This window comes from Cherax quadricarinatus, chromosome 3, assembly GCF_038502225.1.
Source record: "Cherax quadricarinatus isolate ZL_2023a chromosome 3, ASM3850222v1, whole genome shotgun sequence".
Taxonomy (NCBI): Eukaryota; Metazoa; Arthropoda; class Malacostraca; order Decapoda; family Parastacidae; genus Cherax; species Cherax quadricarinatus.
This window is the reverse complement of record NC_091294.1, coordinates 24,415,630-24,428,231: the sequence shown is the minus strand read 5'-3', so window position 1 is coordinate 24,428,231 and position 12,602 is coordinate 24,415,630. Positions and strand designations below refer to the sequence as shown.

The 12,602-nt window shown below is 41.5% G+C and overlaps 1 protein-coding gene across 4 annotated transcripts in view; it reads right to left on the bottom strand.

Moving 5' to 3' along the window:
- The window catches only part of LOC128684088 (streptococcal hemagglutinin), a 184,911-nt gene extending 180,822 nt beyond the window's left edge, over positions 1–4,089 (bottom strand). For 2 of the 4 annotated variants that reach the window (XM_053770225.2, XM_070090845.1), the window contains exon 1: positions 3,874–4,089. In XM_053770225.2, the coding sequence (XP_053626200.2) occupies positions 3,874–3,880 (7 nt within the window). In that variant the 5' untranslated portion in view covers positions 3,881–4,089. The remainder of the gene's footprint in view (positions 1–3,873) is intronic. The other 2 variants (XM_070090852.1, XM_070090858.1) reach the window with 2 other exon arrangements.
- Positions 4,090–12,602: the final 8,513 nt, after the last annotated feature.

Below are 12,602 nucleotides of genomic sequence, written 5' to 3'. Positions count from 1 at the left end.
TGATGGGTAGGCTCCAGGATGTACACGTTTATAGAGGGGCAACTGATATATCGGATCATTATCTAGTTTTAGCTACAGTTAGAGTAAGAGGTAGATGGGATAAGAGGAAAATGGCAACAACAAGTAAGAGGGAGGTGAAAGTGTATAAACTAAGGGAGGAGGAAGTTTGGGTGAAATATAAGCAACTATTGGCAGAAAGGTGGGCTGGTGCAGGTATGAGTAGTGAGGGGGGGGGTGAAGAGGGTTGGAATAGTTTTAAAAATGCAGTATTAGAATGTGGGGCAGAAGTTTGTGGTTATAGGAGGGTGGGTGCAGGAGGAAAGAGGAGTGATTGGTGGAATGATGAAGTAAAGGGTGTTATAAAAGAGAAAAAGGTAGCTTATGAGAGGTATTTACAAAGCAGAAGTGTTATAAGAATAGTAGAGTATATGGAGAGTAAAAGAAAGGTGAAGAGAGTGGTGAGAGAGTGCAAAGTCACTGTTTTAAACCAAAAGCACGGTCAAAGTTTTTTTTTCTCATTACGCACTGTGTGCTGCAGGATTTTTTTATACTGTGCACAATGACCACATAGACCCATTCTGTCATATGTAGGCCTACCAGCTTTCTCTTGCTTGATTTAAAGGTGCTAGAATTTAGGCATACTAGTTCGTCAATAACCCTGGTGCGTAAGCCGTACTAGTACGTCGGAAACCCTGAAAGGGTTAAGACATAAATGAAAATCAAAATCACGTTCAGAAGTGATGTATTTAAGTTTTCCAAAGTACGTACAGATAAAGAAATGATTAGAAATAAGTACTGAATCCATATCTAAAATTATTTAAAATCACTATAGAGAACCTAGGATAACCCCAAAAAGTCAGACAAAGTGACTTATTTCCATTGGGGTCCCACTCCCAGTCTCTCCATGGGACAATTTTCTGAAAGGAAGTGCAAAGATAGATTTTGTATAGTGGTTGAGTTCTAGCTCCTTACTTGAAATGTGATTATGAGTACAGTACTGTACAAATAATACACTACCTATGTGGAGAAATTTTCTCCAGGAGGGGGTTATCAGCCCCCTTCAGCCCCTTTCGGCCCTGAGAGGCCCAGCCCTCTCAGAAGGGGCAAGCATCTTGTTTACTGCTACAGCGAGTAATTGATAGCAGATGCAGTATGAGTATGGGACGTGGTCGCTTCGACCGACGCTCCTTGCAGTGTTGCAAAGTGTAGTTTAATAAAAGACAGTTCATCTCTTACCTTAGCAGGACAATTAAGGAAAATCCTGCTCCCACTTTATTACCATGGTAAAGATAGTGGACATTGTTGTCTATGCTTAAGACAGCAAGAATCAAACATTCTGCTTTGCTTCATCGAGGAAGTGGCAAGGAAGCAGAAGTACTAGGTCAGCTTTTCCTTTGTGCTGGGGCAGTGACGGCGTGGGGCATTGTGGCGTCTTCAGATTACTTTTGACTCTACTGAGAGTGACACTGACGCCAGGATAACCAACAAAGAACGATCTGTGTGTTAGTGTGAACAAAGTGTCTCACAAAACACAATAAACACTTACAGAGAAGTGTGATCAGCTTCTTTAGTGATAAGATTGTGAACAATAAAGACAAATCTTGTGGAACATAGTGTACCAGTGTGCGTATTCCTAGACTATGGAAGACGTGGACATCCAAGGACACTTCAGCTTCTATCAAGTCACCGATACCTGTCGAAGGTGTGAAGAACACCATATTATTATTATTATTATTATTATTATAATCAAAGGGGAAGCGCTAAACCTGGAGGATTATACAGCGCCTTGGGGGGGGGGGATGTGGAAGGCATTCAGGCTCAATTCGGGGAACTGGAGCACGAAGAACTCCATAGCTCACGCTACAAGAGCAAGGTAGGTTACGAATTTCTTGTAGTACGGGGGACTGCGCAGTTCTTGAGTCGCAAGGAGTTTGTAATCAACCTGTAGTCGGCAGTTAGGTGCAGACTTTTGAGTCCACACAAGTAAGTTTGTCAGCCATCAGTGAATGAAATATGCTGACATAACACCCCCTAGGGGTAATTTATAATCTTACAAATTATAACTCATTTCAGCCCGTTGAGGAATGACTTCGACAGCTTCTCAAGACCTCGTCTGCAGGGGCGGCTATGCAGGCGATGAGCTGTCTTTCTAAGTTAAGTCTTCCCTATACAAAATGTATAAGCTTAGCTGGTAATGCCATTTCTCAACAACCTACTGTATAAATAATACACTGCCTATTGTATTAATAATACATTGACTATCTCAAAAATATTTTACTCCCACATCTACCCTGTCAGTACTGTATACCATTATCATATTCCTTCAATGAAACCCTGACTTAACAATACAACAAAATCTTCACCAATTGGTGATGCCATTCAACAAATTAAGATTTAGAAAGAATATAGGAAAGGCCTGGTTTAACAAGTCATAGATGAGCGGAATAATTTCCCAGGTAATGTCAATGAAATGAGAGCTTCAATAATAATAATACTTCATTTCAGCATGATACAATGTTTGTACAAAGGTGAATGACATTTGGGTGCACATGCAGAAAGCCTCTTAATATGCAGTAATATGCAGTTAATATGCAGCATTTCAGGCAAACTTAAGAATAACTTAAGATTAATAAGGCAATAACAACACGAGTAATTTTATACATAAAGTCACTTGGCTGAGGGTAAATATAAATTTAGGAGTAACAATGAATACAAGAGAATTGAATGTCACATCAGTGGGTTAGCCTTAAACATACAGAAGATAGGATTTTGTTCGGATTTTTTAAACCCAGAGGGTTAGCTACCCAGGATAACCCAAGAAAGGCAGTGCATCATCAAGGGACTGTAAGTCTTATTTCCATTGGGGTCTTCAATCTTGTCCCCGAGGATGCAACCCACACCAGATGACTAACACCCAGGTACCTATTTGCTAGGTAAATAGGACAAAGGGTATAAGGAAATGTGTTGAATGTTTCCACCCCACCGGGAATCAAACCCAGACCATTAGCATGTGAAGCGAGAGCTCTGCCAGCCAGGCTAAAGGTCCCCACAGTGGGTGTGAGTTAGACTTGCCTAGCATGGGCCAGTAGGCCTACTGCAGTTATATTTTTACATTGTAATTTAACCTAGAATACCCCAATAAAGTCAATGTAATTTATTAATCTAGATGGATTAGCAATGTAATCAGTGAAGTTGTATGATAATCAAAATTATTTATAATAATAATCTTGATTTCTACATAATTCAATAACTTAAAGTGACTTATTTCCATTGGGATTCTTGTAATAACTATTATTTATATTTAAAAGTTAAAAACAGGTAAATATCTTAACTATGTAAATGCAGTTACAAACTGTCATTTGTACCCAGAATTACAAGCTTTTATTTACAGGTTTACATTTAGTTACTATATATAGTAAGTCAAAAGTAAATTAATTAATGTAGAATAACTCACTAAAAGTCACTTTGTCTGACTTTTTTCTTGGGTTATCCTAGGTACTTTATACATATGCTGCTGTGTATGATAGTCTATGTAACTGTATTTGTGTATACCTGAATAAACTACTTAATTATCTACATATATGCTGGTCTGTATGATAATTTATGTGTACCAGTATCTGAATAAACTTCATTGACTTTGTAACTTGTTCAGCTATCAAAAATATGGGGCACAGTCCCTGTACCCTAATATGTACCACTGCAAGTAGTGTGCCCATAATACTGGCACTCTCTGCACTGCAACTCATTATTGTAATTACACAATCTCAAAGTACTGCTGCAAACAAATACAAATTGTAACGTTATTTAGTATTAGTGAAGCAGGTTAGTGGCTGAGGCAGCAGCTTGCTCACACGCCAACATTACTGTACTTACTTTCCATTTTGTTGGAGCAGCTGCTGCTACTGGTGGGCACAGTTGAGGGCGTCCCTGGGCTGGTGTGGGACGTTGGGGAGTGTAGGAGACTGATGAAGGAGTGTTGGAGATGATGGAGGAAGCAGCGTCAAGCCTCCTGCAGGAGCAAACACAACACACCGCTGCCAGACACTTTCACTCTCACCAACACTTAGCCCAAACTCTCCTACGGCACAAATCCAATCCACGTATTAAGTGTTTTTGTTTTTGTTTTGTTTTACAAAATGAATGACGTTTTGTAGTAGATATGGTGAGCTCCTGGAAATAAGTCACTTTGTCTGACTTTTTGGGGGTTTAGTCTACGTAATTTACACATATGTTACTGTTAGTTTATTTATTTATTTATTTGAACATGATAGAGAGAAGTACAAAATAATAGTTAAATGCAGCATGCCAAAGCCACTTGAATGCATAGCATTACGGGCAGGCTTAAAATTAACTTAAGATTAGTAGATGAATGGTTCAGAGAACCGACATGTTGATAAATTAGACACATGTGCAACTCTTGGGTATCTTTATTGAGGAAACGTTTCGCCACACAGCGGCTTCATCAGACCATACAAAGGAGAATCTTGAAAGTTAAGACACATGTGCAACATCTGGATATCTTTATTGTAGACGTTTCGCCATCCAGTGGCTTTATCAATACAGATTCTAGGACGAACATTAAAATGGTATAAAATACCGACAAATTGTTAGGTAAGACACATACGCAACAGTTAGGTATCTTTATTTCGAAACGTTTCGCCTACACAGTAGGCTTCTTCAGTCGAGTACAGAAAAGTTGATAGAAGCGGAAGATACTTGAAGACGATGTAATCAGTCCATCACCCTTAAAGTTTTGAGGTGGTCAGTCCCTCAGTCTGGAGAAGAGCATTGTTCCGTTGTCTGAAACAATATGAAGTTGAAGTGACAGAATGGGGCTTTATATAGTGCCAGGAGGTGAGACGTAGGTTGCTTTGGGAGGGCAGGTCCTTCTCAAACCCAGCCGTTCTCACTAGTAGAGGTGTGTCGAAGTTGATGGTCTGTACCAAGATACCCTTGTGTTGCAGTGTCTGACAGAATGAACACTGCAACACAAGGGTATCTTGGTACAGACCATCAACTTCGACACACCTCTACTAGTGAGAACGGCTGGGTTTGAGAAGGACCTGCCCTCCCAAAGCAACCTACGTCTCACCTCCTGGCACTATATAAAGCCCCATTCTGTCACTTCAACTTCATATTGTTTCAGACAACGGAACAATGCTCTTCTCCAGACTGAGGGACTGACCACCTCAAAACTTTAAGGGTGATGGACTGATTACATCGTCTTCAAGTATCTTCCGCTTCTATCAACTTTTCTGTACTCGACTGAAGAAGCCTACTGTGTAGGCGAAACGTTTCGAAATAAAGATACCTAACTGTTGCATATGTGTCTTACCTAACACAGATTCTAGGACATAATAGGAAGACAGTAGAACTATATACAAAAGATGAGGTAATCAGTCCCTCGGCCTTGGAGTTAGTGTTCACAGCATCGTGGTGGAGGAGAATCTGAGCCACTGAATGGCGAAACGTCTACAATAAAGATATCCAGATGTTGCACATGTGTCTTAACTTTCAAGATTCTCCTTTGTATGGACTGATGAAGCCGCTGTGTGGCGAAACGTTTCCTCAATAAAGATACCCAAGAGTTGCACATGTGTCTAATTTATCAACATGTCGGTTCTCTGAACCATTCATCTACAAACCTGTCAGACACTGCAACTTCTTGGGATCTATGTGCCTGATCACATAATTTACATTGAACACTATGTGCTTAATTGTCCACTTATTGAGGAATACAGAGACAGACAGTATAATAACCTATGTGGCATGTCAAGATATCTTATTAATGAAAATAAGATACCAGATATACTAAGCAAATTTCCTAAATTTGTTTGCAACAGATAAGTGAACTATAGATATGTAGATATAAATCCATATGTATTCCTGTTAACCCTTTGGGGCCTAGTTCCTAGGCCTTTTGTGTATCCATATGCTCTCGCGCCACCGTCCACAGGATGGATATGGGGTGCACAATAAACTAGCCACTTCGGTGGCAAAATCTACTCTAATCTCTTGGGATCTAATACTTGGGAATTCTTCGCTTGCCTAATTCTTGGGCACGACCTACTTCCACATTGAACAAATGTGACACCACCTATGACTGCTGCATCTCACCTGCCAACGGTTTATAAGCTCCTTCTCCGTACGTATGCCGTATTCTATTCACGATTGATGGACTGAACACATCGACTCAAGGTTGAGGGACTGATTACCTCATTCTCCTCCTGTTCTTCAAGATTCTCCTTTGTATGGACTGATGAAGCCACTGTGTGGCGAAACGTTTCCTCAATAAAGATACCCAAGAGTTGCACATAAGAACGAAGGAACACTGCAGAAGGCCTACTGGCCCATGCGAGGCAGGTCCAAGTCTCCTACCGGCTTAAGCCAATGCACCCAACCTAGTCAGGTCAGGTCACATTGACTTAAGGGAGGAACACGGCAACCGACCTGGTAGCACAAGCTATCAGGTCCAACTCACATGAGCTCTATCATACCTTCTGCAGTGTTTTAAAAATTGAGGTTGGAGAGTTGAAGGAGGAGGTCTTGCTTCTCCAGGAGGAGATTAGGAGGCTGAAGGTCCACCTCAATGGGTCTGGGAGAGAGTGTGAGGTGGCTGGAGTTGTGGGGAATGAGGCTTCTAGCAGTGAGGTGCAGTCTGAACATTATTGAACATTAAAATGGTATAAAATACCGACAGTTTTGGTCACCGTATTACAGAATGGATATAAATTCTCTGGAAAATGTACAAAGGAGGATGACAAAGTTGATCCCATGTATCAGAAACCTTCCCTATGAGGATAGACTAAGGGCCCTGAAACTGCACTCTCTAGAAAGACGTAGAATTAGGGGGGATATGATTGAGGTGTATAAATGGAAGACAGGAATAAATAAAGGGGATGTAAATAGTGTGCTGAAAATATCTAGCCTAGACAGGACTCGCAGCAATGGTTTTAAGTTGGAAAAATTCAGATTCAGGAAGGATATAGGAAAGTACTGGTTTGGTAATAGAGTTGTGGATGAGTGGAACAAACTCCCAAGTACCGTTATAGAGGCCAGAACGTTGTGTAGCTTTAAAAATAGGTTGGATAAATACATGAGTAGATGTGGGTGGGTGTGAGTTAGACCTGATAGCTTGTGCTACCAGGTCGGTTGCCGTGTTCCTCCCTTAAGTCAATGTGACCTGACCTGACTAGGTTGGGTGCATTGGCTTAAGCCGGTAGGAGACTTGGACCTGCCTCGCATGGGCCAGTAGGCCTTCTGCAGTGTTCCTTCGTTCTTATGTTCTTATGTAAGACACATATGCAACAGTTAGGTATCTTTATTATGAAACGTTTCGCCTACACAGTAGGCTTCTTCAGTCAAGTACAGAAAAGTTGATAGAAGCAGAAGATACTTGAAGACGATGTAATCAGTCCATCACCCTTAAAGTTTTGAGGTGGTCAGTCCCTCAGTCTGGAGAAGAGCATTGTTCCATAGTATGAAACAATATGGAGATGAAGTGACAGGATGGAGCTTTTTATAGCGCCAAGAGGTGAGACGTAGGCCACTAGGAGAGGTAAGAACTCAGATGTTGAGAGGTCAGGTCCCTCTCAAATCCAGCCGCTCTCAAGTATCTTCTGCTTCTATCAACTTTTCTGTACTTGACTGAAGAAGCCTACTGTGTAGGCGAAACGTTTCATAATAAAGATACCTAACTGTTGCATATGTGTCTTACCTAACAACCTGTCGGTATTTTATACCATTTTAATGTTCAATCTGTCAGACACTGCAACACAAGGGTATCTTGGCACAGACCTGCAATCAACTTCGACAACTTCCACTAGTGAGAGCGGCTGGATTTGAGAGGGACCTGACCTCTCAACATCTGAGTTCTTACCTCTCCTAGTGGCCTACGTCTCACCTCTTGGCGCTATAAAAAGCTTAATCCTGTCACTTCATCTCCATATTGTTTCATACTATGGAACAATGCTCTTCTCCAGACTGAGGGACTGACCACCTCAAAACTTTAAGGGTGATGGACTGATTACATCGTCTTCAAGTATCTTCTGCTTCTATCAACTTTTCTGTACTTGACTGAAGAAGCCTACTGTGTAGGCGAAACGTTTCATAATAAAGATACCTAACTGTTGCATATGTGTCTTACCTAACAACAGGTGCAGTCTGTCTCTCGCTGTGAGGAGGCTGTAGTTGGGGAGGTAGCAACGGCTACCAGCAGTGAGGTGCAGCCCAGAACCTGCTACAAGTGGCGAGTGGTTCACAGTAGTGGGAGACGCATCAGAGTAAGGAAAGTTAAGAGCGAAGATCTGAAGGTAGGAAATCGCTTCTCTGTTCTTCAGGATGAATGTACTTCAGTGGCCAGTGAAGGTAAGGGTACTACTGCCCCTGCTAATGGAGGTAAGCGCATTCTTGTGGTTGGTGACTCTCAGGTAAGATATATTGACCGTGCTTTTTGTAATAGGAATAAGAAGATGAGAGATAGAGTGTGCTTCCCTGGAGCTGGTGTTGGGGACATAGTCAACAGGCTGGATAATATCATGTCAGGTAATGGGAACAAGCCCATTATCTGTCTCAGTGCTGGTGGAAATGATATTGGGAAGGGTAGGAGAGAAGAGCTGCTAGATAAGTACAGGTCAGCTATAGATTTCATTAAGTCTAAGGGAGGGATCCCAATCATATGTAGCATCTTGCCTAGAAGGGGAGTAGGAAATGAATGGTTGTCTAGGGCAATTGGTGTAAATTGCTGGCTAGACAGATACTGCAAGGAACTTGCAATCCCATTCATTGACAACTGGAACAACTTTTATGGCAAACATGATATGTATGCAAGGGATGGGGTACATCTCTCTGGGGCAGGGGTGGTAGCACTTGCAGACTCGATTGAGAAGGCCATTGGTGAAATGCCTATGATTTTAAACTGATGGAAGATAGAGGTATGGGTGTGTGTGGGAAACAAGCAGGTTGCAACACTAGGGTTGGAAACAGTAAATGTATAAAAGGCATTCAGCATGAAGTTATAAATAAAGACAATAGATCAGGTCAGCAAACAAAGGGGGACAGCAGAGGGCAGCAAGGGACTAGCTCCCTTAAGGTTTACTATACTAATAGCAGGAGTGTAAGAAATAAGATAGATGAGCTAAGATTAATTGCAAGTGCAGGAAACATAGATATTATTGCTATAACAGAGACCTGGCTCAATCTGAAAGATAGAGAGATGCCCTCTGAATGTCACATACAAGGCTATAAATTATTCCACACTGACAGGGTCAACAGGAAAGGTGGTGGAGTAGCGACGTATGTCAGAGACAATTTAAATTGTTGTGTTAGACAAGATATTAAATTAGAAGCGTCAGCCACTGAATCTGTTTGGTTACAGCTTCTCGAGGGCCGAGAAAAACTAATTTTGGGTGTGATTTACAGGGCCCCAAATCTTGATAGGGAGTGCAGTAAACTTCTATGGGACGAAATTCGTAAGGCATCTACATACGAAAATGTTGTGCTAATGGGAGATTTCCACTATAGACAGATTGACTGGAGCAATTTGACAGGAAATTTAGAGTCAGGTGACTTTCTTGATACGATCCAGGATTGTTTTTTAAAACAGTTTGTGACAGAGCCAACAAGGGGAAATAACCTCCTTGACTTGGTTCTTGCCAGTAGAGAAACACTAATTAATAATCTTGAGGTTAATGATGAGCTTGGGGAAAGTGATCACAAATCACTCAGTTTTAATATATCATGGAATTCCCCTAATAATGGCAATCAAGTCTCCGTCCCTGACTTTCGCTTGGCTGATTTCATAGGACTGAAAAATTACTTAGGTGGGCTGAACTGGAATGACCTGACTAAGGGTCAGGTAGGTGGTGATGGTTGCCGATATGATGTTTTCCAGGGCATAGTTCTAGCTGCTCAGTCAAATTATGTTCCAAATAGGGAAATCAGATCAAACAAAAATGATCCTAAATGGATGAACAATAGATTAAAATATCTGATTGGTCAAAAGAGAGGCATATATAGGCAAATCAAAAGAGGAGAGGGGCAATTAAGAAATCGATATATTCAGTTAAAGAGAGAAATAAAAAAGGGAATTAGAAAAGCAGAAAGAGATTATGAGGTTAAAGTTGCAAGAGAATCGAAGACTAACCCAAAAGGATTCTTTCAGGTATACAGAAGTAAGATCAGGGACAAGATAGGCCCACTCAAAAGTTCCTCGGGTCAGCTCACTGACAGTGATAAGGAAATGTGTAGAATTTTTAACACATACTTCCTCTCAGTTTTTACACAGGAGGATACCAGCGATATTCCAGTAATGATAAATTATGTAGAACAGGACGATAATAAACTGTGCACGATTAGGGTCACAAGTGACATGGTCCTTAGGCAAATAGATAAATTAAAACCTAACAAATCCCCAGGCCCTGATGAACTGTATGCAAGGGTTCTAAAGGAATGTAAAGAGGAGCTTAGCACACCTTTGGCTAATCTTTTCAACATATCACTACAAACTGGCATGGTGCCAGATAAGTGGAAAATGGCAAATGTGATACCTATTTTCAAAACAGGTGACAGGTCCTTAGCTTCGAACTATAGACCAATAAGCCTAACCTCCATAGTGGGAAAATTTATGGAATCAATAATTGCCGAGGCAGTTCGTAGCCACCTTGAAAAGCATAAATTAATCAACGAATCTCAGCATGGTTTTACAAAGGGGCGTTCCTGCCTTACGAATTTATTAACTTTTTTCACTAAGGTATTTGAGGAGGTAGATCATGGTAATGAATATGATATTGTGTATATGGACTTCAGTAAGGCTTTTGACAGGGTCCCACATCAGAGACTATTGAGGAAAATTAAAGCACATGGAATAGGAGGAAAAATTTTTTCCTGGATAGAGGCATGGATGACAAATAGGCAGCAGAGAGTTTGCATAAATGGGGAGAAATCAGAGTGGGGAAGCGTTACGAGCGGTGTTCCACAGGGGTCAGTGTTGGGCCCCCTGCTGTTCACAATGTACATAAACGACATAGATGAGGGCATAAAGAGCGACATCGGCAAGTTTGCCGATGACACCAAAATAGGCCGTCGAATTCATTCTGACGAGGACATTCGAGCACTCCAGGAAGATTTGAATAGACTGATGCAGTGGTCGGAGAAGTGGCAGATGCAGTTTAATATAGACAAATGCAAAGTTCTAAATGTTGGACAGGACAATAACCATGCCACATATAAACTAAATAATGTAGATCTTAATATTACGGATTGCGAAAAAGATTTAGGAGTTCTGGTTAGCAGTAATCTGAAACCAAGACAACAGTGCATAAGTGTTCGCAATAAAGCTAATAGAATCCTTGGCTTCATATCAAGAAGCAAAAATAATAGGAGTCCTCAGGTTGTTCTTCAACTCTATACATCCTTGGTTAGGCCTCATTTAGATTATGCTGCACAGTTTTGGTCACCGTATTACAGGATGGATATAAATTCTCTGGAAAATGTACAAAGGAGGATGACAAAGTTGATCCCATGTATCAGAAACCTTCCCTATGAGGATAGACTAAGGGCCCTGAATCTGCACTCTCTAGAAAGACGTAGAATTAGGGGGGATATGATTGAGGTGTATAAATGGAAGACAGGAATAAATAAAGGGGATGTAAATAGTGTGCTGAAAATATCTAGCCTAGACAGGACTCGCAGCAATGGTTTTAAGTTGGAAAAATTCAGATTCAGGAAGGATATAGGAAAGTACTGGTTTGGTAATAGAGTTGTGGATGAGTGGAACAAACTCCCGAGTACAGTTATAGAGGCCAGATCGTTGTGTAGCTTTAAAAATAGGTTGGATAAATACATGAGTGGATGTGGGTGGGTGTGAGTTGGACCTGATAGCTTGTGCTACCAGGTCGGTTGCCGTGTTCCTCCCTTAAGTCAATGTGACCTGACCTGACTAGGTTGGGTGCATTGGCTTAAGCCGGTAGGAGACTTGGACCTGCCTCGCATGGGCCAGTAGGCCTTCTGCAGTGTTCCTTCGTTCTTATGTTCTTATGTGTGTGTGTGTGTGTATGAGTGTGTGTGCGTGTGTATGAGTTTGTGTATGTGTGTGTACTCACCTATTTGTACTCACCTATTTGTGGTTGCAGGGGTCGAGTCCTAGCTCCTGGCCCCGCCTCTTCACCGGTTGCTACTAGACCCTCTCTCTCCCCGCTCCATGAGCTTTATCAAACCTCGTCTTAAAACTGTGTATGGTTCCTGCCTCCACTACGTCATTTTCTAGGCTATTCCACTGCCTTACAACTCTATGACTGAAGAAATACTTCCTACTATCTCTCTGACTCATTTGTGTCTTCAACTTCCAATTGTGGCCTCTTGTTTCTGTGTCCCCTCCCTGGAACATCCTGTCCTTGTCCACCTTGTCTATTCCATGCAGTATTTTATATGTCGTTATCATGTCTCCCCTGACCCTCCTGTCCTCCAGTGTCGTCAGGCCGATTTCCCTTAATCTTTCTTCATAGGACATTCCCCTTAGCTCTGGAACTAACCTTGTTGCAAACCTTTGTACTTTCTCTAGTTTCTTGACGTGCTTTATCAAGTGCGGGTTCCAAACAGGTGCT